At 36.5% G+C, this 27,133-nt stretch overlaps 2 protein-coding genes across 6 annotated transcripts in view; both read left to right on the top strand.

The window, feature by feature from the left end:
- The window catches only part of LOC108715679 (dimethylaniline monooxygenase [N-oxide-forming] 2), a 32,873-nt gene extending 25,277 nt beyond the window's left edge, over positions 1–7,596 (top strand). For all 4 annotated transcript variants that reach the window (XM_018261060.2, XM_018261057.2, XM_018261058.2 and 1 more), the window contains 8 exons: positions 237–403; positions 1,053–1,241; positions 1,668–1,830; positions 3,447–3,589; positions 4,346–4,542; positions 4,655–5,010; positions 5,152–5,224; positions 6,873–7,596. In XM_018261060.2, the coding sequence (XP_018116549.1) occupies positions 272–403; positions 1,053–1,241; positions 1,668–1,830; positions 3,447–3,589; positions 4,346–4,542; positions 4,655–5,010; positions 5,152–5,224; positions 6,873–7,236 (1,617 nt within the window). In that variant the 5' untranslated portion in view covers positions 237–271 and the 3' untranslated portion in view covers positions 7,237–7,596. The remainder of the gene's footprint in view (positions 1–236; positions 404–1,052; positions 1,242–1,667; positions 1,831–3,446; positions 3,590–4,345; positions 4,543–4,654; positions 5,011–5,151; positions 5,225–6,872) is intronic.
- Positions 7,597–11,115: 3,519 nt separating this feature from the next.
- Positions 11,116–25,378, top strand: LOC108715678 (flavin-containing monooxygenase 5). Of its 2 annotated transcripts, none has more exons than XM_041561536.1 (9): positions 11,116–11,177; positions 15,629–15,766; positions 15,973–16,161; positions 18,207–18,369; positions 19,444–19,586; positions 19,937–20,136; positions 21,419–21,768; positions 23,182–23,254; positions 23,946–25,378. In XM_041561536.1, exons 2-9 carry the CDS (start codon positions 15,635–15,637, stop codon positions 24,280–24,282), a joined length of 1,587 nt encoding a protein of 528 aa, XP_041417470.1. In that variant the 5' UTR covers positions 11,116–11,177; positions 15,629–15,634; the 3' UTR covers positions 24,283–25,378. The 2 variants fall into 2 exon arrangements, with proteins under 2 accessions (XP_041417470.1, XP_018116545.1); XM_018261056.2 differs by lacking the exon at positions 11,116–11,177 and adding an exon at positions 13,500–13,671.
- Positions 25,379–27,133: the final 1,755 nt, after the last annotated feature.

Here is a 27,133-nt window from a genome sequence, read left to right as displayed (position 1 = left end):
AAAGCTCTTTTGCATGGGGCCTTCCTCACCTTTTGTACCGGTCATGTTTGTTAAGTATGTAACTCTGTATGTTACATGTATGTAATTCATGTGATTTCTTTGTTTAAGCACATTCATTTTACAGCGCTGTGCAATATGTTGGCACTCTAACAAATACTTGTTAATAATAATAATAATAATAATAATGAACAATATGCATTGCCCAACTCACCAGTCTTTATTTTTTTTCATCACAGCCTTCATACTCAACGTGTCAGCCATAAAGAATACAATGGTTAAGAAGGTAGCAGTGGTCGGGGCAGGTTGCAGTGGATTGCCTACCATTAAATGCTGTTTAGATGAAGGACTGGAGCCAACATGCTTTGAAAGAACTGAAGACATTGGAGGACTCTGGAGATTTAAGGTAGTGACTTTTTCTTGCTCTCATATCTTCATGCAGAAGCTGAATGTTTACAGATTAGCCATTCATTACAATGCCAGCCAATTCCAGAGAGAACTAGACCCATTATATTTATACACTTTCCTTATTCTTATCGGGGAAAAGTTTCCATTTTTTTTCTAATCTCCCTTCTTACGCCTATAATGGGACATACACTCATTCACCAACAACTAAATCTACCTGCCAGCATTTCTAGTAGAGACTGACATTAGTGGGTGTTTGGATAATATGCATTCAACAAATTATGGAATAGCTTATAGATGCAGGATAGTTATTAAGATAGATTAAGTTATGATTAAAAGATATTTGCACCAAATGATTAAATATACTTTGTATGTAATAGTGAAAAAAATCAGATATTTTAGGCATCTGTAAAGCGGTAAGATTTCCCATAAACCTCTATGTATTGTTAAAAATATATTTCCCTCCAAATAACTAACTTTGATTGGTTAAAATCTAAGTTATAAATGCACATGTGTATTTTACTTTGTACTACAAGTAGGACGTTTTTGACTGTGTATTCTACCCTATACCTGAACCAATTAAGCCCTTGTATAACAATGTACAAACATTGCGGTATTTGACAATTCTTTGTATTTTTTATAATTAAAAGGAAAACCCTGAGGAGGGAAGAGCCAGCATTTACAATTCTGTTATAAGCAATACTTCCAAGGAAATGACATGTTACAGCGATTTCCCAATGCCTGAGGATTATCCAAATTATATGCATAATTCAAAGCTTTTGCAGTACTTCCGTCTCTATGCGGAACACTTCAAACTTTTGCAGTATATTCGATTCAAGGTAAGTTCATCAGAACTTGTTGAAGTAATGGTACCCGATGGCAACACAATAGATGCAGCAGACCCTGTGACACAATTTAAATATATATTTGTCAAGCAGATCTTCTACCCAATAGTTTGGGGTAACTGGTTGCTTCTGTTATAGTCAATTTTAGCTTTTTGGGGCTTAGAATTTAGACTAGATTTTGATGTTGTCAATATTCAACTGATGCCTCCTGGAATACATTTCACATGCAAGTGTGAATGATTAGTAGACTAGTAGTGGAAAGGTGTAGGCCAGTTTCTCACTGTATAAGCTTTTGCACAAGTAAATCCAACTACTATTTATGCTACATCAATATTTAAAATTCTACTAATATAACCTGGGAAGACTAATTAAATCCACAAACTTATCTTTATTTCATATTTGGTCTATTTTACTTTCCAGACCACAGTTTGCAGCATACGGAAGCGCCCGGACTTCAGCATGACTGGCCAATGGGATGTTACTTCAGAATGCAATGGAAAACAACAAACAGAAATATTTGATGCTGTCTTAATCTGCATTGGACATCACTGTACCCAAAACCTGCCACTTCATAACTTTCCAGGTAACTATTAAGTATACAGTGAAGGTGCTTAGCTTTAGGATGCAGTTTTTTTCAAATACTGGCTTTTTAGCAATTTCTCACATGGGGTTGAATAATTTTGAACTATTAATAGAAAGGGTGATCGATATTGTCTTGTGATTATATGGGCTGTCCAGTGGTAAATGATATACATTTACTCAGAGAGTTTTTAGTCCAGCTGGGCTTGATCCACATGTAACATGCACCCGAGGAAGGACCCTTGCAGTCTGAAACATGTAGTTCTTCAATAAAGAAATTCAGACTTCATTGAAAGGCTCTCCAGTCCATATTACATCTATGATACTAAGTGGAGGTGGCTTCTCCAACAACTGTTATTGAGCCTTAAAGACTGAAAGAATTTACAAACTAGTGGATTAACAAGGAATTCAATTCTTAATGAGCCACATGTCAAGGATCCCATTCCCTGGAAATTGAAGTATGATGAAAGTGATTTTTTTTTTTATTCTTAATGTACATTAGACTGACACTCTCTAAATTTTATATGTTGATCTCCATTCACTTATGTACAATAACCAATATTGTAACAAGCAATGCAGTATAGTGATGTATTGCCTCTAAAACTACAATAAATCTATTAATTTACTGCCTGTAGTCTGTGTAGGCCTTCCCAGAACAATGCAGGTGACAGACACAGCAGAGAAAATGCAATGGCAAGAGGCATATTACTGTATACTTCAGTGCATACATTTATATAGTTCAGGTTTGTTTCCCCTGGAGAACGTCTCCCTGCCACAGATCCCAATGTATACTGTAGACATGGATTCTGCTATGATCCTGCTGAGAGAGTAAATGGATCTGTCATGGTTAACCATTTACAGATATTGCTCCAAATTACATGGAATCTACATAATGAGTTTACAGTCCACTGCACTAGACTTTGCAATTTGAAAATGATACTCTCATTTGCACAGATAATATTTTTCTTCTATTTTTTAATGAACAGAAATGTAACAAGTAGCAGCTAAAAACTGACTTGGATTATTATTCATTTATGTATTATTTATAAATCATTCATCAGGCATTATTGCTTTGTTTGTGGCCAGGCATGAAAATATCAGCTGCTACTGCACCATGTCAACCAGTGCATAGTACATTAGCAGAAGAGAAAGTGAAGAAGAACCACAGTTTGGAATGGTATAAAGATGCCATAGCATGTGTGACCCCTTATATTCTCTCTGTTCATTCAATCCATGGTCTAATCCACTGGAATAGCATAGAAGCCCATGTATGGCCTCATTTAGGCCTTGGCAATAAATATTATTTATATAGAATGCACCCAGAATAAATGATTACATGCAGAACAGTGTGCAAGGCTCACGGGAGCACCCAGAACTTGCATCTAATAATGTAAATTCAGAATAAAAAATCTGATGTGCACCATCCCATGGACATTGCAGCATAATGCAATACTAAGGTGATGTTGTGCATAGAAACGTATAGGATGTCATAGTCAGAATGTGTTCCTACTCATTCCTACTGTACATGTATATGTGCAGGATGCCTTAGGGCAAATCTGATTAGAATTGTGAAAATAACATAATGTGATTGTTTTCCATTAACTTCCTTTATCCTTGCAGGTATTGAGAATTTCAAAGGCCAATATTTGCACAGTCGGCAATACAAAAACCCCCACCCTTTCAAGAACAAAAGGATTATTGTTGTTGGCATTGGGAATACAGCTGTTGATCTGGTTGTGGAATTAAGTTCTGTGGCTAAACAGGTAAGCAAATGAAGTTGCAATAATAAATTACCAATGACATCATAGGTTCTGTACATAACATAATGAACATAATTAGAGTGACAAAAATATAAATTATTCACGTAAATAAAAATGAGAGCAGTGTTTTAAAAGTTAGCAACTGATATCTAAAGAAATGCATTCAGGACTCTTGCATTGCAGTCAGTGGTATCATGTACATCAAATGCCAGTGAAGAATGTAATTGCAGCAGCAATATCACTCCAGGTCTCCAAAACCATAGCAATCAGCAGGTATCTTTTAGTCTTTCAATGTTGCAAGGCAAACATCTGATTGGTTTTAAACCTGGATTGACTTATGAATCTGTTATGTGTCAAGCTTATTGGGAGCTGGTTAACAACCCTGGAAACACCAAAACATTATTAAACTATTATTAAATGCAAGAAATACCAAGGCAGAATCTGAGTACTATCACTGGAACTGAAATGGCAGAAAACATCACTTCAGTATGACTATGTAAATGCAGAAAAATGTTGTGTGTTACATGTTTTGACATGTATTCACATGCATTGCCTATTATAAACCCTAAAAACACATCAAATCTAAATTATCTAGGATATAATTACCAGATGTATTACAACATATGAATCATTGCTATGTTACAATATGGCAAGTATTTTCTTTACTTCTAATTAAAATTTGCTCCAGCTTTTAAATAGCATAATACCATCTTTTGCCATCATTAACAAAAGTTAACATTTTTGAACTTTTTTTCCCAGGTTTACCTCAGCACCAGGAGAGGAGCATGGATTGTAAATCGTGTGTGTGACAATGGCTACCCCCTGGATACAGTCCAGTCCACTCGTTTTAATTGCATCGTTCAGGGCATGATTCCAGTGCTTACAAACAAATTAATCGAGAGTAAAATCAATGCCAGGGTAAACCATGACAACTATGGTCTTACACCCCAGCACAGGTAATGGTCAAAGAATTGTTCAGTACCAAAAACAGATTAAATAATGAAACAAAGTGTTTCTACAATACTTTAAAAATTATTTTCTCTTCTTCTATATTTTATAAAACAATAGGTTCCTCAGCCAGCAACCAACAGTCAGTGATACTCTACCCAACCGCATTATCTCTGGCAAAGTGCTCCTGAAAACCAATGTTAAGCGTTTCACTGAGACTGATGTCATCTTTGAAGATGGGACAGTAGAGAAAGATATAGACGTGGTCATTTTTGCCACAGGTTATGTTTTCAGTTTACCATTTTTGGAAGAGTCAGTATTGAAAGTCCAAAATAATGAAATTTCTTTGTACAAAATGATCTTTCCTCCTAACCTGGAAAAGCCAACTCTGGGATGCATTGGTTATATCCAGCCTTCTGGAGCTTTTATGCCCATTGCAGAGATGCAGGCCCGCTGGGCAACCAGAGTGTTCAAAGGTAACTCAAATAATTTTAAGATCAACACAATGTCTTCTATTGAAGCATTGTTATATAAATACTTTATAAAATGTCCTATGATGTATGTGTATGAATATTTCAGTAAATCTTTATGTGAATGTTATATATACTTATTTGTAGGCCTTCACCAATTGCCATTAGTGGAAGGAATGAGGAAGGAAATTACAGAAAGAAAACAAAAAATACAGAGCAGGTATGTATTTCTTAGTAAAATAGATTTAGTAAAATGTCTAGAGACTGGAATGACATTACTTTTTTCATACACTGTTGAATGGCTAATGCTATATATATATATATATATATATATATATATATATATATATATATATATATATAACCTGAATCAGACGCTTGCACTCTAAACCAGTCTTCCATGAACGTGGGTGCTGGGTCAAAGTATTTATGTAGAGTTCAAGAGGACCCGCACACCTAAGGTGTGCGGGTCACTAACCAAGGTGTGGGATGCACAAGTTTGAAAAATAAAGAAATTTTTGGTTCACTAACCAAGGTGTGCGGGTCCTCTTGAACTCTATCTATATATATATATATATATATATATATATGTATGTATGTATAACTACTACAAGAAGGTCGTGCATTGGCCACTTTAAGTTATCGACTGCATGGTGCAGCTTGCATTTTTCAGAAATTCTGATGATTTCCAATCCAAACTAATTGAAAACTAAAAGAAGAAAAAAGACCAGAAACCACACTATCAGACTAAAAGCAATTGTTAAGGGCTAACACTACGGGGCAGATTTATCAAGGGTTGAAGTGAATTCGAGGGAATTTTCGAAGTAAAAAAATTCGAAATTCTAAGTAATTTTTTGGATACTTCAACCATCGAATAGGATACTATGACTTCGAATTTACTTCGATTCGAAGTAAAAATAGTTTGAATATTCGAATATTTGATAATCGAAGTACTGTCTCTTTAAAAAAACTTCGACTTCAATAATTCGCCAAATTTAAGCTGCTGAATTGCTATGTTAGCCTATGGGGACTTTCTGCAACTTCTTTACACATCGAATAAAAATCCTTCGATCGTACGCTAAAATTGTTCGAATCGTTCGATTTTTATTCAGTCGTAGGATTGCCAAATTCAGTGAAAAAACTTTGAATTCGATATTCGAATTCGAAGTTTTTAAATTCGATGGTCGAATTTCGAAGTTTTTTGTACTTCGAAATTCGACCCTTGATAAATCTGCCCCTACTTGTACCGAATTGCAATGCAATGCAATACAATCCAAAACAACCAATGTTGGTTTTTTTGCAATAAGTGTAAGTGCACTTACATTGTGTATGAAATCACACTTTTGGCTTCCAATACTAAACCTTGTGTTGGCATTCTATTCTTCCTTGTTTTTTCTAAATTATCCTGAACGTTCTCCAAATGGTAGAAGATATTGATTAACTCCAGATTGGCTAACAGCCCTTTGCAAGCGTTGCTTGAGCCATCTTCACAGTTCAGTGCTCAGCCATTTTTTTAAATGAACAATGTATCTTACTAATAAGATCTAGGACAGGATCCAACCATGTTTGCCAAAGCTAAGTAAGAATTTTAGCCTTTCTACAAATCCAGGCCTGATGTTTAACTATTGTATATGTAAAGTAGAATACAAACCATTAAAACAAAATGTAATACTATGAAGCATATTTATCAAAAAGTGGGCTTAAGAGATCACCACAGTTCACTAGAGTGGAATTCCTCTCTCCATTGAATGGAGAGTGGCGGAATTTCACTCTAGCGGACTATGGCGATATCTAAATTCACTAAATATGCCCAGTGTATCCAAAATTAAGTTCTGTAATGACATTTCAATTTGTAATCACATTTCCAGGTATTTCAAAAGTAAGCGTCACACCTTGCAAGTGGGTTATGTATCTTACATGGATGAAATCGCTACAGAGATAGGCTGCAAGCCAGATGTAAGAAAAGTCATGCTGGCCGATCCTAAACTGGGCTGGGAACTATTCTTTGGCCCCTGCTCCCCCTACCAGTATCGCCTGTTTGGACCAGGGAAATGGAAAGGTGCCAGACAAGCCATTCTGACTCAGATGGATCGTATCATAAAGCCAACAAAAACAAGAGTCCTGAAGAATGATGACATAACTCAGGCCTCTCTTCCCTTTGGCTTTAAGCCTTTTGGCTTTAAGATTCTTGGAATCCTGATGGTTTTTGTTGCCATGTATGCCATGATTTAAGGTGTATGCCACTAGCAACCATTAGAAAATCAGTAGCAGAGAAATGGAGGCTAAACCTGTTATTATGTATTTCTCTGAGAACTCTTGCTATAAATTCCTGCCTTTTATTGGCAAGCTTCCAGTTCTCTACAAAAAACTTGAATAGTTCATTAATGTCAATAATTGTTGTCTTATTTATATTTAATATTTAATCTAGAGCCTTTAGTGTTTAGTAATAATTGTCTGTGTGTTGTTAATTTAAACCTGCAGTAAGTATGTTCCATGGACCTTCTAATGCATATATACTTGCAATGGATATGGAAAAGTAGAAGTTTTGTATTTTGTTTTTCTTGCTCAATAAAACCGGAGTTGCTAACTACAGCATACTGAGTGTTATTAGTTATTGCTCAATAAAATGAAATAACCATTCTAACAATATGTCCAGACAATTTAGCCATTATGAATGTTTGTAAAAACATGTAATTTTAAAACAATATTTCCAGAAACCATTCCCAAGAACACTATCCCATCCCAATATGGCAATTCTTTGTTTGCAGTTCTACAGCATTCCAAAAATACTTGCTTAAGAAGCTCTTTAGGCAGTTGGGTTGCTAGTATTTTTATAGAGTGAGCAACAACCCAGCTTCTGGTAGTCTAGAGCAGTGATCCCCAACCAGTAGCTCGTGAGCAACATGTTGCTCTCCAACCTCTTGGATGTTGCTCCCAGTGGTCTCAAAGCAGGGGCTTATTTTTGAATTCCAGGCTTGGAGGCAAGTTTTGGTTTCATAAAAACCAGGTGTCCTGCCAAACAGAGCCTTAATTTAGGTTGACAATCCACATAAGGGCTACTAAATGGCCAATCACAGCACTTATTTGGCATCCCAAGAACATTTTTCATTCTAGCGTTGCTCCCCAACTCCTTTTATTTCTGAATGTTGCTCACGGGCTCAAAAGGTTGGGGATCCCTGGTCTAGAGGGATTATGGCTTGAACATGGAATACAAATTCAGGGATACAAATTCTGGGATGGCAGGGTCATATCACCACTATTCCTTTAACTCTCCCATCAATACTTACCACATATCTGCATTTGAAAACCAACAATATTTCATTCATATCATAATATTAACAATTATTTATTATAAAAAGATAAAAAAATAAAATAAATCGATAAAACACACAAGATGCACTAATCCAGTGAAGAAAGGAAGAAAGGAAGCAAAATGAGCCTGTTAGAAGCCAGAGGAAAAAAATAAAAATTACTTCACTTTTGATTCTCTTAGGGGAATTTAATTAAGTTTGTGTCTGTCCTGGTTATAGCAAATAGTATTATAGTACTAGTATTATAGTAGGAATTGCAGATACATGGTCATACATGGTCATACCAAAAAATGCAGATCAAGGAAACAAACAAAATCATGAATACACATATATTTTTTCCCCAGCTCAAACTATTTTTCCTGTGTGCATAGTTAGTCTTTGTTTTACACAGTGACTTACCCACCAATAGAATTGCTTGCTTGATCATTGCTTGTGGTGTACGTAATAAAACTTCTTACTACAAAAAAAGTTATTTTGCACCAAGAAAAATTTGCCACCTTCACACAGATCTTAATAAATGAGAGCTGGTCAATGAAATCTATCATCTATCTATCTATCTATCTATCTATCTATCTATCTATCTATCTATCTATCTATCTATCTATTTACAGTATACAAATCTGAAGTAAACAATCATTAATTCATTAATAAGTATCATTCTCATTTTTGCAAACTCCAGTGTTACTTATGTTATTGTTTCAAAATAATTAAAAATGACCACAAGGTGTCACTAAAGACTGGTACTAAATTAGTTCCACCTTACGAACTCAACCTTGCAAACATTCCTGGTTTATTGAATTGGACCCTGACCCCTAATTAAGGGGGCCTGGTCACCAGGGTCCATTGTGTGCTCAAAAAATGTGTAAATAAAATGTATTTACCTGGATATTTGTCATTCTTTACATAAAGTCATTGGAGTACTATTTGTTATTTCATGCTTAGAAGTCTTTTGGGTTTAGGTTTAGAATTGAAGTTTAAGAGATATGGTTCATTGACAGGTAAACAAAATACAGCTATCTGACCTGTTATACAGAATGCTTGGGATATGGGCCTTTCCAGATAAGGGATCTTTCCTTAATTTGAATCTTCATACCTTAAGTCTACTAGAAAATCATGTGAACATTAAATAAACCCAATAGGCTATTTCTGCTTTCAATAAGTATTATATGATATCTTAGTTTGGATTATGTACAACGTACTGTTTTATTATTACAGCGAAAAAGGAAATAATTTTGAAATATTTGGATTATTTGGATCAAATAGAGTCTATGGGAGATAGCCTTTCTGTTATCAGGAGCTTTCTGAATAATGGATCCTGTACCTGTAATAATTATGTATTTTCATACATTTTCTGACACATACTTATGGACCATAACCTTGTGTTATGGTCCTACATATGGCACCTCGTACAACTTACCAGTATAGTTTATGATTCTATTCAAGAAAGGGGTACTTTAGGAACCTCACTATGGCGCTACAAGAAGGTAAGGGTATTAGCATCTATTAGCTATACTCCATATTTCCAGCAGCCAGTGCTTGAAGAGGTTAATGTGTGAACCACTGTGGTGCTGGATATTGTTGCTGTAGATAAACATTAAACCCAATATTAAGCAATGTTGCTTGGTAACCAAAGAGGTTAATTGTATTTTCCATAGGAACAATTCAGAAAAATAATCCTATACCATAAAGAAAGACCACAACATAGAGGAGTTTTATAAATAAAATGCAACCCTGCCATGAACCTCAGTGAAAAAAGAAGAGATAACTCTCCCATATTACCGGCAGCATAAAAAGTAGACTAGATGTACAAAATGTTGAAAATATGTTTTATAAAGTAGAATGTTTGACACTGGGCTGAACCTGAAAGGGGATATTCACCTTTAAATTAACTTTAAGTATGATGTAGGGAGTCATAGTCTGAGAAAAATTGCAATTGGTTTTCATTTTTTTAAAAATATTTTATGGTTTTTGAGTTACTTAGCTTTATATTCAGCAGCGCTTTAGTTTGCAATTTCAGCAATTGAGTTGCTAGTGTCCAAATTACCCTAGCAACCATGCACTGGTTTACAAAAGAGACTGGGATATGGAGAGGGCCTGAATAGAAAGATAAGTAATAAAAGGTAGCAAAAACAAAGCAGCATTTGTTTTTTAGATGGTGTCAGTGACCCCATTAGAAAAGAAAATATGATGGCCTGTTGAAAAGTTGCTTAAAAGTTACCATTCTATAACATGCTAAAAGTATATTATAGAATAGCCACTTTAAGCTCAGGATTGACTCTTTGTGAAGACAACCCCACTTTTGTTTTATTAGTGAGACTATTAGCTTCTATATTTTTGAGTTTGTGCATGCATTTGCTGCATAATCCCCAAGAGTACAGTATGTTTAATCTGTGCTTCATGACAGCAGTACAAAGAGATCCAATAGACTTGTGTGCCCAAATAGAAGCAGTTACATTAATGTTCAGAAGGTCCCCTACTGGGCAGTATGATGAATCTCATGTCAACAAACACAAGGTGCACCATAACCTAAAAACTGTTAAAGTATACTGTAGGTGGCAAGACATCTGAAAATGCAGTTTCCTATGTATAATAAAGCCTGTTTATTGCCAGACTTTTTCACTTTTAACATTGTGACTCCATTAGATGTTGTTGAGACTAAAGCTCCCAGAACTACCCAGGTTTTTAATCAACCCTTATCTTGTTCTTCATAAAAACTATCATTATCTCCTTGGTTACTCTGTATAAAGGTTACTTACGTAAGTCACAGCATCAGATAACGCTGCAATGAAAAAAGGCAGATACTGGTTATGTTAGACTTTAAACGAACAACAATCGACTAGAGTAAAAACGTATTAATACAAGGTAAGATATATATATGATCTAAATCATTTATCAAAGTTGATACATATGATTGTGATCACTTTTCAACATATTGTGTGCTTCAGTTTGATGTTGGTAGATGAATTTAATATTTTTATGCAATTTTTTTGATACCTACATTTATATTTATCAGATCCGGTGGCAATTTAAGACAGTATCTTGTTGAGACACTGCACAGCTAAATCCCCTTAACATTTTAAAGGGCATGAAAGGCAAAAAAATAAAATCCCATTTTTACTTTCTTTAATGAAAAAGAATCCTATGTCCAATATACTTTAATTAAAAAATGTGTACCGTTTTTATAAGAAACCTGACTGTATGCAGTGAAATTCTCCCTTCATTTACTGCTGCGGATAGGAATTGTCAGATGGTCCCTAACTGCTGAGCAGGGAAACAATCATACTTATGAACAGCAGGGGGAGCCCCTGTCTTACTTCCAAGCCATGCAGAACTCAAGCTTTGTTTAGGATGATCCCTAAGCATCCCAGACCACACTGAGCATGTGCACAGTCTTGGTCTTGCAAAGATGTTTAACAAAGTTACAAGATGGTGACCCCCTGTAGCCAACTTTGAAAGCATAAATTATTTGTTTGATTAGGCTTGTGGTGCAGTAAGTTCATGTTTATATTTAGTATACAAAATACAGCATTTCTAGCCTTATTCTATTTTAGACTTTACATGCCCTTTAAAGGAAGTTACCAAGTATTGTTTCTGTTTAGCCACAGCTTAATACCCACAGGCAGCATTACAGTGAGCAAGCAAAATAACAGGCTTTGCATAGGCACTTGCCCTGTCCCTTAAACATATTGGCAGAAATTACACCTGTCATCTTCTGCACCCCTGGCTGTATTGCCAGCAGCCCAAACACAATAAGGTGGCATGCTGCACTTTTTGTGCACGGTTCATAACCCTCAACCACTGGCTTCACAGAAATAATGTAAGTGTCACAAGCCCTTCCTATTCTCTCACTTGTATTGTCCTGAACTGAGGATCATGATAAAAAATATTTTGACTTGGCACAGCTTCATACTTGGAGTTGTTACTCTAAAATAAATAAATCATGCCTTTACCCATCAACCTTTGTTTTCCATAGGAGGGAGATCTTGGTATTACCTATAGCCTAGGTTCATGCACTCACACCTGTAAAAAGAAAACTGTATGTTTACCTGTAATGGTCTATCCTTGTAGTTATCTGAAACTCATCACTTTAAAAACATTAGAAATTGGAATTTGTAACTGGATCCGTTTCTGGTTATTCTGGATACACAAGTTCTAAACTGATTAAGAACTTGTAAAACTACCCTCTGAGGGCTATTTAAGTTGTATCCAATGACAAAGTAGTACCCGCCTTATAGTTCCCTAGAATTCCAGCCAATTTAGCATATAGCTGTGTGATTCTAGTTGACCCCCGTAGGTAAACATTCCCTTGTTTTTATAGTGCCTCTGGGCTCACGTCAGTTGTGAATGCTAAGGTTTTTTTTGTCGGTTGATGGGAATGTCATTTTAGTCCTTAATGGGAACACATATGTGCATATATTTTGCTTTTTGTAAACAATGTGTGTTGGTGACCCTGCAAATTACTAACATTGGAGATAAATATCTGGAGAGATTTTTGGAGATGTTGCCCATAGCAGCAGATCTTTGCTTTTGTTTTCTAACTTATAGGTGGCTGTTTAAATTTAATTGCTGATTAGTTGCCATGGGCAACATCTCCATAAAAATCTCTCCAGATATATATCTCCAATGTTAGTAAACATGCCCCTGCTTTTTTGTATGTGTTAATGCAGAGTGTGTGTATCAACCCCTCTTATTAGAAAATCACTATATTGTGACAAAATAAGTCCACATCAAGCAGGTCTTGAAAAATATATATATTTCTTAAATTTGCAAGTTATTTTCTCACACAGTATTAAACTAGGAAATGCCATTTTCTTTCTCATTTTAAATTGCTACTTTTAACATGCCACAATTCATTTATTATCTCATTTCAAAAGAGTGACGTTCAAACGTAGCAGAAATATGTTAGCTTTGTGGTGGAGGTGCACATGTCTGGTGTTAATACAGTATGACTATTCTGTATGTGCTGTAGCCATTGTTACAGTTATGTGTTATATGTTATATGCAGGCAGCACATTTTTGGTCATATTTGCTGTCTGTGTTAAGAGTATTGTGCACTGCTGGGTTTGTACAGTGCTAAATGTCCGTTTTGTTGCTGTTCTTACAAATATGTCCTTTGCCTCTCTGCCTGTGATTGGCTTAGGAAAATAAGGGCTGTCCCTTTCAACTGGCCTCACACACAGCCCATAACTTCTTTAGTGCTGGAAAACCCTGCATGAGCAGTAAGCTGTGAGGAAAAAGAACGTGCCCCTTGCTTAGTAACACAGAATAAGCAGTTAAAAGTTCACACACAGAAGGTCTTGCAAGCTGACAAGTAGGAAGTATCATTGCTGTACTATTCCAGAAGTGCCTGAGCAAGGTATGTACGTGTTGTTTACAGTGTAGTGAAAGGTGCAAGCAATGACCAAGTGAATGAAACTCAGGGGGTTATTTATCAAAGGTCAAACTTTAGAGTGATGTGAATTTCTCTAATAAATTGTATTCACACTTCATATGGTAAGTTATTTATGAAAAATGTGAACGTTTAAAATAGTCACGACCCAAAAACTCCAATCAAATTTGAATCTAGTTTTCCTCCGAAAACAAAACTCGACTTTTGTGCGTCAATTTTTTTTGGACACGCAACATTTTTTCCTCCCATTGGAGTGTATGGGGCCTCATTGTCGAAGCAAAACTTGGCAAAAATTTGGCTCATCGCTTCTATTAGCATCTTCAAATAGTTTGAAGGACCTCTGCCATTGACTTCTACATGAGCGTGGGAGGTATTTTGTGGAGAATAGTCTAATTAGAACTGTTTCCAGGGTTGAGGTGTGATAAATTGTATTGACCTGATAACAGTGTCACACAGGGGAGGCAGGAGAAAACTGAAACTTTGTCTGCAGACATCAGTGTATATTGCTAGCATGCTCAGTTCATTTATTTGGCATATCGACCAGACCTGTACAGTAGGAATATATACAGGTTATGTTTCAACACTGATACAGAATGGATGAAGAGAGCTTACAATGAAATAGCAGCCAATCAATCCAAATATATGACTTAATGGTCAACTAAGGTGAGATCTAAGCTGATGGGAACAGTGGTGACAGGAGACCAGAGGGAGGAAGACCAAACCAGTTATCTCATGGTGAAAGTGGAGGGAGTTGACATGTCTGATTCCATGGCATTTTTCTGTGAGGAGCCTTTTGGCATTTATATCTCCTACACACTGTGGGACTCATTTAACAATCACAATTGCAATTCTGTAGTTGCACAATCAACACCATTCATTAAAGGAACCTGCATATAAACACACTGATTGCATTTGGCCGCCAATGTATTCCCACCTGTTATTTTATATGAATAGAGTGCAGTGGGCTTGATGCAGAAGAAGCAGAATACAGACAATGCCTATGCTTTCTTTTTAAGTGCCTCCAACCTTTTGATCACCATAACAAGTAGCAGCGATCAAAGGTCTTAATTGCCATAGCCTGAAACTGCAAGTTGAGCCAGTAACACGTTTACAGGCACTAGAGGGAAAATCAAATATTTTCATTAGACAAATCCCTAAATAAATACAAATAATGAACCACTGAAGTGGCCATTTACTTTAACTGAGTTTATATTCATTTAATCAGGTCTGGATCTGTAGGAAGGCCACAAAGTCCTGGGCCACTTGTGTATAAATTCCCAGACCACTTGGAACTTGGTGTGCAGGAGATTTAACAGTTGTTTTAATCTCCAGCCTCAAGTCCCCAGTGCGCCTGCAAATGTCTAGCTCACATATGTGCACACTCACCAGCGGAGAGGGTGGTGTGGGGGACTGCAGGTCTTGGGGCAATATAGTAGTAGTTACTGATAAGGTCTGACTAAAGAAGGTAACTCCAGAAAGAGTGCAGTATGTTTTTACATTGTGGAACATTAGTCAAAGGGCTTTTGTACAACTGTGGAGATAATGATGCCTTATTGTGACCAATCTTTACAAAGTTTGATCTGCACAGGAACACAAAGAGGCGACTGTTCAAAGGCATCAAATGCTATATATCCTCTCACTGCTTCTATACTGGGTAAACAAGTAACCTCTCTACTTGCTCTTTGTCTCCAATTGAAAATCAGTCAGCACCACTTCTTGGTACTTCCAGGAGAGGAGTGAGCCTTAGACTACAAGTGGTTCCCATTGACAAGTTATGCATAGAATTCCCTAGGAATGTAAAGCTACCTCATCTGTCACTGTGTACTGTTTTAGGTTTCAAATGAGAAATGTGATGTAAATGCTTTGTAATACTGGACTGGAGCAGAACAGTCATTTTAACAAAGGTTTCTTTTTCTTTTCATAGGGGACAATGGCCAAAAAGGTTGCTGTGATAGGAGCAGGAACAAGTGGTTTGGTTGCGATTAAAACTTGCCTGGATGAGGGTTTGGAGCCCACTTGCTTCGAAAGAACCAATGACATTGGTGGACTTTGGAGATTCAACGTAAGAGAAAAACACTGCTTATTTAACATTTACTGTAAACTCAAATGCTGTTACATTTTCACGATATAAAAGTTTTGCAGTGGTGCAATGATAAATGATAAAAATTTAAATTAAATTGTTTGTTTTTTCCTCCTTAGAAAATTATACATGCATGACTTCCAATCAAGTACATTGGTACTTGACCGTGTTTCTTTGTACTGATTTAGGGTGACCCAGAGGATGGCAGAGCCAGTATCTACAAATCTGTTATTATTAACACCTCCAAGGAAATGATGTGCTACAGTGACTTTCCCATTCCAGAAGATTACCCCAACTTCATGCACAATTCCAAAATTTTCAGCTATTTCAGAATGTATGCTGAGCATTTCCAGCTGTTAAAGTACATCCACTTCAAGGTAACTGGATGTGTTTTATGTGATGCATGTTTATATTTATGAACACATTTTCACATAATGCTTTTGAATACTAACTCATTTTTGTTACCTATGTAACAGTTGAAATCCACAGGATTTTTCTATGTATGGGTTTAATTACATATCAGAAATAAGTAAAAACTGGATAAATAGATAGGCTGTGCAAAAAAAACATCTTTCTAATATAGTTGGTTAGCCAAAAATGTAATGTATAAAGGCTGACCTCAAGGGGGTCCAGGCAGTGCTGCACTTTCAAAAGAGCTGAGCCCCCTTTGACAGCGCCGAAGCCGTGCCGCCATTTCCGAATTCCCGAACAGCCAAAATGAGGATGTGCCGAAAAGCCAAACAGCCGAAGTCCAGAAGTGGCGAAAAGAGCCAAAGCCGAACTCCCGAAGTGGCGAAAAGACCTGAAGCCACGAAAATAGCCGAAGCTGAAGTCCCAAATCGGTGAAAAGACACAAAACTCATGAAAACAGCCGAAACCGAAGTCCAGAAGTGGCAAAAAGACCCAAAGTCACGAAAGGAGGCGAAGTTGAAGTCCTGAAGCCATGAGTTCAATTCTACTGAAAACCAATTTGTGTGTTTTTTTGTTTTTTTTTAAATCCCCTGGCCACCAATGTTTTATTCCATTATTCTATATGCCCATGTCACTAATGTTTTTTTAAAAAATATTGGGGCCCCAATTTTTTTTAACTTGTAAGGGCGAGGTCCAGGGGGCCCTGAAAATTTTGTTGTATGAAAGGTATCATGCTTGAGGTAGCCATCATATCTGCATGCTTGCTTTGTTAATATTTGTACTCAAGAAAATGATACAGTACATGGTAGGCGTCATCTCATATATATATATATATATATATAAATTGGCAGTCATGAAAGCACTCACAGCAGTTTTCTTCAATACTTAGTATTGAAGAAAACTGCTGTGAGTGCTTTCATGACTGCCAATTTGTTATTATACTCTGGTTAGCACCCAGCTTTAACTTTGGAGTGGTGAGTGCCGTTGAATCACTGCCTATATATATATATATATATATATATATATATATATATATATATATATATATATATATATATATATTCAGTATATGTGCAAACACTCTGATACTGTGGGATTTTCTGTATATATGTAGTTATTGGTGGAGCAAAAGACAATTTACTCACGTACTGAGCGCTGACCAAGTCATGTCAAGGGACGCCTTGTGTAATTTCAGTGCGGCTTTATTACAGCATACAGTGCTTTACATGCAGTGGGTTAGGATTTTTCTACACACCCACTGCATGTAAAGCACTGTATGCTGTAATAAAGCCGCACTGAAATTACAAATGACATGACATGGTCAGCGCTCAGTACGTGAGTAAATCGTCTTTTCCGATTCAAGCTTCGGGCGAGTTGGCGAAATCTCGCGAGAGCTTGCGACCAACAACGAGACGCCGTGCCGGAGTGGGCTCCGCCACGGATTACCAAGACGAGTTATTGGGGGAGATCTGATAGCTGTATGCAAAATGTAATGCTACGCTGTTGGATTTCTAAAAGCAACTAACACTGACATAGTCTTAGCGTGTGCTTTTCTGCATGGTTCTCCCATCTACACAGGGGTGCTCCAATAATGGCATAAAATATAAAGCTATTACAAAAACTCTTTTATAAATTAGGTAAGATTTGCTATTGGAATATCTGTCTGTGTCATCATGTACCACTGCCTTAATGAACAGCAATATAAACTCAATGTTATCGTTCCTTTTGCTGCCATCTGGTGACACTGAAATAGACTGACTCTTGGTTGTATAGGTTGTGTATAAATAAGCAATACTTGTTAAAGTACAATCAATAGGAATCATTATGATTAATGAACTGATAAGCTAAGTGGCAAGATATTTTTAAGGTGAGTTGGTACCATGCAAAGCACCTAAAAGCTGAAATGCCTGGTCATAGGCACATCTAAAGGGAGAAATAGGTACAGATATGGCCTAAATAAAATCTTAAGTACTAAATATTTACCTAATATAATGTTTTTTTTCTTTACCAGACCTCAGTTCATAGTATTAAAAAATGTCCAGATTTTGCAACGACTGGACAATGGGAAGTTGTCACTGAAAAAGAAGGAAACCAGGAGGCTGCTATTTATGATGCTGTGCTTGTTTGCACTGGACACCATACAAATGCTCATCTTCCTCTGGATTCATTTCCAGGTAATCTCCCAGTCACTGATAAGGTTGAGTTTAAGTGCATAACGTTTAACAGTATTTAAAGTTGCTAATGTTCAGCGAATTATTAATAAGTCTGAAGTTATTAGATTTCAAAGTACTGTAATGTTTTGTTTTGCAGAAATCATCAGAAATCAAGAGGGTTATTTAATAAAGTCTGAATGCCAAAAACTCGAAAAATTCAAGTTTTTTTTTTTTAACATAAAATCCGAATCCAAAACTCCGGCCTCTCAGACCTACAGAGTTTGTTTATAAGTTAATGGGAGAGGTTCCTATCTTATTTGGAAGTTCCTTTGGTCTGTGCTGGAATTAGCCCTGGAAATTCGACTATTTCTGACTTTTTGGGCAAAAATCTGAAAAATGTGGGCTTTTTGGGAAAAAGCCAGAAAAAGATTTAGCGATTCTGGAAAAAACTCTGAAAAAATCATACGATTCGGATTTTTGCTTTGATTTTTTCGGGGTTTGTCCTCTGATCCGATTAAATTGTGCTTTTTTAATACTAAAAAAGGTCCAATAGTGGATTCAAGTTTGGTCGGACTTATTATTCAAATAGTCCGAAAAATCCGGATTTTTAAAATAAGGCCCTAAATTTTGAAGATGCATTAAAAGTATGATGATATTTGTGGCTCTTTTCTTGAAATTGAAGTGTAAAGTTTCATTTAACCCCTTCTAAATTAGCTTGGGGGGGGTCGCCAACTCTTTAACTGTTTTAAATTGATACATTTAGTTGATATATTTTCTATCTTTGGCCCTGCTGACCAGAATCCCTGATTTTCATTAAAGGAAGCTTAGTATCGATACAATAGTTGCTAATATCCTACATATACTGCGGAGAAATCAACCAAATGTAGCAAATTGTTCAGAATGCTCCCTGGATCACTGGGCTGCCAGAGTGAGACACTAGAATTTTGGGGAAACGGCAAAAAAAGCAATTTAAAAAAAGTCTTTTGTTGAAATATGGTGAACAATCAGAAAACAACTCGGATAAAAAAGTGTTTGGAAGATGAACAACCCCTTTAAGAGAGAGAGAGCGTTTACATCTATTTTCTTTCTTGATAGGTATTGAGATATTCAAAGGACAGTATTTTCATAGCCGTGATTATAAGAACCCAGAATCGTTTAGTGGGAAAAATGTGATCGTTATTGGAATTGGTAATTCTGGTGGAGACATTGCAGTGGAACTTAGCAGGACTGCATCCCAGGTTTGAGCCTCTAAAACTACTACATTGCATATTCAAAATCATAGTGATTGCTAACTTGGGCCTCTTGCTGCTGAAACACAGGCCCTGGAATCTTCCCAATAATGGGATGATGCCTTGAGATTCTTCTGAGTTATTCTGTTCCCATTTAACTGTAATTGTTCTACATAGTTTGCAAATTTCAGACTCATTAGCAGATTCACCTAAATATATAGCTATTTCAAGGTATTTTAGCTAGCAGTGGTCACCTGCAAAAACACTGAAACTGATAATTATTTTACCATGAATCAATTAAATGCATACAAATAAGGCTTCGTGATATTTTGCTGAACTCCGATTGTGTTTATTTGTAGGTGTTTCTTAGCACCAGAAAAGGATCCTGGATTCTGAATCGTGTTTCAGACTATGGTTATCCCATAGACATGCTGAATCTCACACGCTTCCTGAACACTCTCAAGAATGCTTTACCCATATCAGTGTTGAACTGGATCGGGGAGTCTACGGTTAACAGACGGTTTGATCATGCTAATTACGGCTTAAAGCCTAATCATAGGTAACGATTTTCATTCTGTATTTCTACATATTCATTGTGCATGCTTTTCTTACTTAACTACATAAGAACCAACTGGTTAAAAATTGTGTGATCCTCCTCTCAGGTTGTTTAAGCAGCAAACAGTACTTTCACTCATCCTCAGCATAGTATGTTTTGACCTTTATGCTCTTAATTTGATTAGACCTTCTGTGAAGAATTTATAGTGTCTAAAGAGACCAAGGGTAGAAGAGGCCAGATTCTTGCTCAATTTTAAACACATTTTAATCACAGGCTTGCTGTCACATAATATTGCGCACCATATATATATATATAAATATATATATATATATATATATATGTATATATATATATATATATATATATATATATAGAGATATATATCTAGATATATCTATATATAGATATATATATATATATATATAGTCAAATACAAGAGTCCTCTGCACTCAACCCATTATCAATATATTTAAGACAGAGACATTTTGTGCATACTGCTACTGAAAAATGCCTTACCCTTTAAACAAAACAGGGATTGTTTGTCCATATATTGCAATATATTTAAGCTGGCCAACTACGTCAAAGTCATCCCATATCTGGCCAGTCCTATGCTCAATTTTATCTGATTCATTAAGAATTCTATTGCTTCATTATACATTTTACAAAGGGACTAGGTTTTACCTGCAACTTACTTGCTGCTTTCAAAGTAAAACTCCCAAACTTGGCTGCCCTTTTATTAGACACCAGTGGGATCACCTGACTATAGCTGGGAAGGGTGGGAGATATATATATATATATATATATATATATATATATATATATATATATAACGATCCATGGAGAAGTCAGCGATCACGTAACATGGTATAAGCGTGCCTGGGTGCAGTGTCCAAAATATTTAGAATTACAATTCAACAAAGAAAGTCCGCACTCTCAGGTCTTAAAAATCAAAAATGGTTTATTAAAAAAAGACTAACGTTTCGGCCTCTCCGAGGCCTTTCTTTGAGAAAGGCCTCAGAGAGGCCGAAACGTTAGTCTTTTTTTAATAAACCATTTTTGATTTTTAAGACCTGAGAGTGCGGACCTTCTTTGTTGAATTGTAATTCTATATATAGAAGAAGGCTCAAGTACAGGAGCCGAAACGTCGCAATAAATTGGTTATCTTTTTTCACTTAAACAAGTCCTTTGTGTGCGGTTTTTGTTGCTTTATATATATATATATATATATATATATATATATACACTTTTCATTTGCAAAATACATGATTTTTGTTTTCTGTGTTAGAATATTTAGCCAACACCCAATGGTGAATGATGACCTTCCAAACCGAATAATTGCGGGAGCAGTAGTTGTGAAATGCAACGTTAAACGATTTACAGAGACAGATGCCATTTTTGAAGACGGTTCAGTTGAGAAAAACATTGATGTGGTTGTCTTTGCAACAGGATACACATTTGGGTTCCCATTTTGTGAAGACCTTAAAGTCCAAAACAACAAGGTGTCCTTATTTAAATATACATTTCTACCAGAACTTGAGAAACAAACACTAGCTGTCATTGGCTTAATACAGCCACTCGGGGCTATAATGCCCATCTCAGAACTTCAAGTCCGCCTTGCCACTAGAATTTTTAATGGTAAGTGATCTCAATTGTAAAATTATTGTAATTACGTAGTGAATATTCAGTACAATGTTAGTGAGCCGTGTTAGTGTTAACTATACATCAAAGGATACAAATCTACTTTAGTTAAAAAAAGGGGAAGATTTGGGAGTCAGGCTATTTACAGTATAACCTAGAGGGTTAATTTACAAACACAGTGCAATGTTAAAAACACAAAATTCAGACAATAATTGTCATTCTTTTACACCCTAGAATTCCAGCATAATATTAAGCAGCATCTGCCAAAACTTGTGGGCAACACAACAACACAAATTAACATGTTTTGGCAAATAATTTGCAAATTTGATGTCACTTTTGGTATGTGGCTTTAAAAACTATATTTAACTAAATTAGGGTTTGATTAAGTAGACACGAGTCAGGACCATGGATGCATTGCCATCAAGTCTTGGCTGCTGGTAATTCCAGGATTCCTTTGCATTCATACACTTAGTTTTGTGCCATTCCTAAAAAAAGATAGATAGACAAATTGTAGCTCACCATGAGTTTTTAAAGTGTTTGAATGCAAGTACCTTTGTGAATAGTTACAATGCATGCTAAAGTTTGCACCCATTTTAGTGCCATGCACTTACGTTTGTAAACCCATGTAACAAACCAAAGCAGGTACAGTACTGCAGTACTTGGGTGCAAGGGTGTGCACTTGAGCATACTATGCAGTTTTAAAGCCTGTAAAAAATATCTCTTAATCTGTCAAATTGACACTTTTATAGTAGTTTAACACAAACACACTCTATAATAATAAAATATTGGCACTCTACTATTTTGAAAGAAGATTCCCTGTCTGACCAAATTGGGCCCCAATTTACAAAACAGACAAAGACTAATGTAATAAATGCAATGAACAGCCACAACGCTTGCACCTTACCTATTACCCCATAGCAAGTTACAAAACCTGGGCTAAAGTTTGTGGAATTTATTACACAGTGCCCACAGAGGAACATTCCGACAAAGGATTTGGATTATCTTTGGCATATAAAATGATATGCTAGATTAAATTCAGTAGTTATGCCTGGCAAATTTCTTTCTCTATAAAGAGTAAATAGATAGTAATCCTACAAAAATCTTTCAGATATTTACTTGGCAAAAGTAGGCAGGCGAGTTAACATAAAACACATTCAAGATCCAAGGTTGGGACCTTATAAAACAAAAAATGGATTGCTTAAATTAAACAAGCCGGACTTTCTATGCAAAAGAAAAAAATCATCGTAGTTTATGGATAAAAAATAAAATAGGTATATATCATACCATTAGAAGACCAAGTTGTGCGAACTGTAGATGTAAAATAGCCCTATAAAATGATATGTTAAAGCATAGTACAATTCTTATAGACCAAGTAGAAAGTGTACTCTATCAATAATATTTTATGTTCAGGGGAAAAGCTGCTTCCTTCTGTCAGTGCCATGAAAGAAGATATCATGAAAAAGAAAGAAGAGATGGAAAAACGGTAAAGTTTCATGTATAGTTTCAGTACAGTAATCCATATAGGCAATTGTTTTAATCAGCCTGCTGTGGGTAGAAAAATCTGATTGGTAGCTGTGGGTAACTCCACTAAAGGAATTCTTCCTAGTGTTAGTAAATGAGTGTGTTGCATTACATTTTGTGAGTTTCAATGTGCAGCTCAGCTTCATGTGATTTAATCCCTTCATACTGTATAGGAATGGAGATATTGCTGAACACAAAGACATTTCCAAATAAAGATGGTAAATTGCATCATTACTATTACTTATAGCAATCAGTCAGCAATTATATCTGATTTCCTACTGGTAACAGCACTTCACTTTCACATGTGCAGCTATTGTTAAACTATGCTTCCATCTTCCCCCAACATTGGGGGCAGATTCCCTAAAGGGCGAAGTGACTAACGCTAGCGAAAATTCGCCAGTGGGACAGCATTTCGTAACTACGCCGATTCCCTAATGGGAGCAACTTCGAACTTTAGTGAATTGCCGTTGTCCTAACGAATGTTGCGATGGCGATGGAGAATTTTCGCCGATTAGGGAATTTGCCCCATGATCTATAGTACAGCCTAACCTGACACCTATTCACATATGTCTACAGTGATTGTCCTTGATATTATTCCTTTCTGTGATATTTGTGCTGTAGCCTTATGTTATCTTTGTGTCTGTTTTTAACAGCTATGTGGCCAGTCAGCGTCACACAATACAAGTGGACTACATGGAATACATGGATGAACTTGCAGAGTTGTTGGGTGTAAAACCCAACTTGCGGAATCTTTTTCTCACAGATCCTAAGCTTGCTTGGAATGTGTATTTTGGCCCTTGTACTCCATATCAGTATCGGCTAACTGGCCGTGGAAAGTGGCCAAAAGCCAGGGAGGCCATCCTTACTCAATGGGATCGTGCTTTGAAGCCTCTGCAAACCCGGACTGTAGATAAAGCAGGTGGCAATTCCATGGCCTCTTTAATAATCTTAGGCTTTATATTGCTTCTGGTTGCCATATTTGTCTTTTGATTGGAAGGAAGAAGGGTGAAGCCTGGTGCTTTAAAAATATGGATCCAACTGGGATTTAATTACCAGAGTCCAGAGTATAATTATACTTTATCCACTACAGTATAAAATTGTCATACATATAGGAATCAGAAGTAATTTTGTGACAAGTGACTGACAAACATCCATGAAAAAGATCATACAACTAATAATAGTAATAACTACATCTAAACTAAAACTAATAAGGCTACCTCTTATTATCATTTTCAGTATAGCAAACAGCAAATATTTCTAGGGAATATATTATAACAATAAATGTGATTTCTCTCTAAAAGAGTAATTTCTAAGCTGCTCCAAAATTAGAAAAATACATACATTTGAAATTAAATACAGTAGCTGTGTTATGACCTTTAATTTGAAAAGCTATCGGGAGTGCAAAGAGCTGTGCCTTCTGATACTAACTGCAGGGCAGGAGGCAGAAGTGCAAAGATGATGGTGGTTTTTCCTTTGTACCATGTGCCATGCTTGGCAAATAATCCCTTTTAAGTGTTTACCTTTTTATTCTGCAAGATCTTGTAAACATAGACTTGCTTTTGTATTATGTCTGTTTCATCCAATTGTGTTTTTTCTAAGAGAATCTATTTCTATAATAAATTATCAACTGCTAACCCATCTGGCTCTGTTCAGTGGTGATGCACTAATTCAAGTGGACACTATCACATTTTAGTCACTGATTATAATCGTTCATTATTGTTCTATTTCAGCATCCAGATATGCTGAAAATTATTTATTTTCTACTAGTCTCTTTGCTGGTGTCCTCTTTATGTGTTCTATCTTCATTCTTTTTTCATGCCTTTTAAAGTGGATCTTGGCAATGTCCATTACATTCTTCAGGCTAAAGGAGTATAAAGATGGCACCCACTACCTCATATGGGTGTGGCCACTGCCCCAATTTATATGTATGCTCTTAATTAATGATGTCCGTGGATTGGTTAATCGGATTGGTGCATTTGTGTTTAAATATTGTGATTTGGTATGCTTACATGTAGCCTCTGACTAAGTGTGTATAATACAAAACGCGTAAAGCTAATGATGACATAATAAATATAGTTTTACTGAATTCTACTGCCTGGAGAAGATTTCCTTTATTTGAGTACCTGCTCTACTAAATCCTGATTGTGACCACTCCCTTTTGCTGAAGGCTCACGGCAATGCACCTGGGTCTCTTCCATTACTTGGTGAGTTACTTTCAAGTTGTTGGACCCTTTCTTCATTGTTTAATGTCCATTACATTACCACAATGGACCACAAGGGGCAAATTCACTAAAGCGTGAAGCGGCTAACGCTAGCGCAAATTCGCCAGCGTGACATCATTTCATTACTATGCCGATTTACTAACGGGCGCTGGTGTAGTGGACCTACTCTATCGCTACTTCGCACCCTTACACTAGGCGAAGTTGCGATATGGCGAAGGGACGTAACTACACTAATTCACTAACTTGCGCATTTAACTGAACGTTACCTCTTGCGCCAGACTTGCGTTCGCCACCTATGACCAGGCAAAGTGCAATAGAGTAGATAGGGCTTGCTTCAAAAAAGTCCCAAAAAACGGTGGCGTCTTTTACTTTTTGAAGGGTGATAGGCTGAAAAAGATTGTAAATTGTTTTGGGGGTACCCTCCTTTCCCCCTACATTTGGCACCTAAACTATACAGTGGGCACATGTATAGGGCAAAATAACAACTCTATTTTATTTTATGAAGCTTTCCCGGCTTGTGTAGTGTAATGTATTTGCTGCAACATATACGTCCATTGTACTTTAACTTGGGGCCATATGCAAATTAGGCATCGCTAGTGTAACTTCGCTTTGCTTGACGAATTAACGCTAGCGCAACTTCGCTACCTTTCGCCTCCCTGAGTGCAACTTCGGATTTTAGTGAATTAGCGACGCCCTGTCAAAACTTCACCTGGCAAAGTTTAGTGAATTTGCCCCCAAGAGTCTCACTCCCTCTGATACCCTGGGTGCTACCCCCTGACCTCCCCCCGGCCATGATTACAGCCTCAAAAAGACAAAACAAGGCATGCAACAAGGTACCTGCTGGGAAGACAAAGGTGGAGTGGAGTTCAGTGATGGATGAACCTCATGGCTGGGGTAGGGGGGGGCTCTGGAGTGAGGGGGGCCCGGAACCCCCACTCTGACACTGGGGAAATCCAAATAACTATTGCAAATACGTTATTTTTAATTTAGGCTCAAATAAAGCTCTACAGTTTGATCCTTTTGAAAGACCCTTGTTGATGTAATATAAGTAGTAAATCAAAATTGTGTTAACTAGACCTCGAAAAAATCTTAGGAAATAAGAAAGACTGCAAGTAAAACTACAAATAATAATTGGAAAAATATGTATGTATGCAAATACTTGTAGCTAATTCCAATGATGTATACAGAAGTTATTTTGCATTTTTGCATTTTTTTATGTATAAACAGGCTTTTCAGGGAACAGCCCAAAGCCCTTTCCTACCAATAAACACATTAAAATAGATGATTTTTATGGGTCTTAGTATGATAAGGAAAATATATTTAACTTCATGACATGTTAAACTTTGGTGAGAATGATGCAGTGACAGAACGTCTGAACAGGTTATAGAGAAAGAGTATGGTTCTCTCCAGGACATGGTCATTCTCAAATCTGTTTGTAACCAAAGGAAACATTTCAAGCATCAAATGTCTAAAGATACCTCACTATACAAGCACATATTGTTCTCTGAACCTGTGCACTAATATTCCTTACACTACAATATTTACAAAGTTGTTTGCTTCATTCATTCATTCATTCATAATAGTAATAACAATAACATCAACACTTACTTATGTTATTC

This window comes from Xenopus laevis, chromosome 4S, assembly GCF_017654675.1.
Source record: "Xenopus laevis strain J_2021 chromosome 4S, Xenopus_laevis_v10.1, whole genome shotgun sequence".
Taxonomy (NCBI): Eukaryota; Metazoa; Chordata; class Amphibia; order Anura; family Pipidae; genus Xenopus; species Xenopus laevis.
The sequence above is the reverse complement of the archived record's forward strand: the minus strand, read 5'-3'. Positions and strand labels throughout refer to the sequence as shown.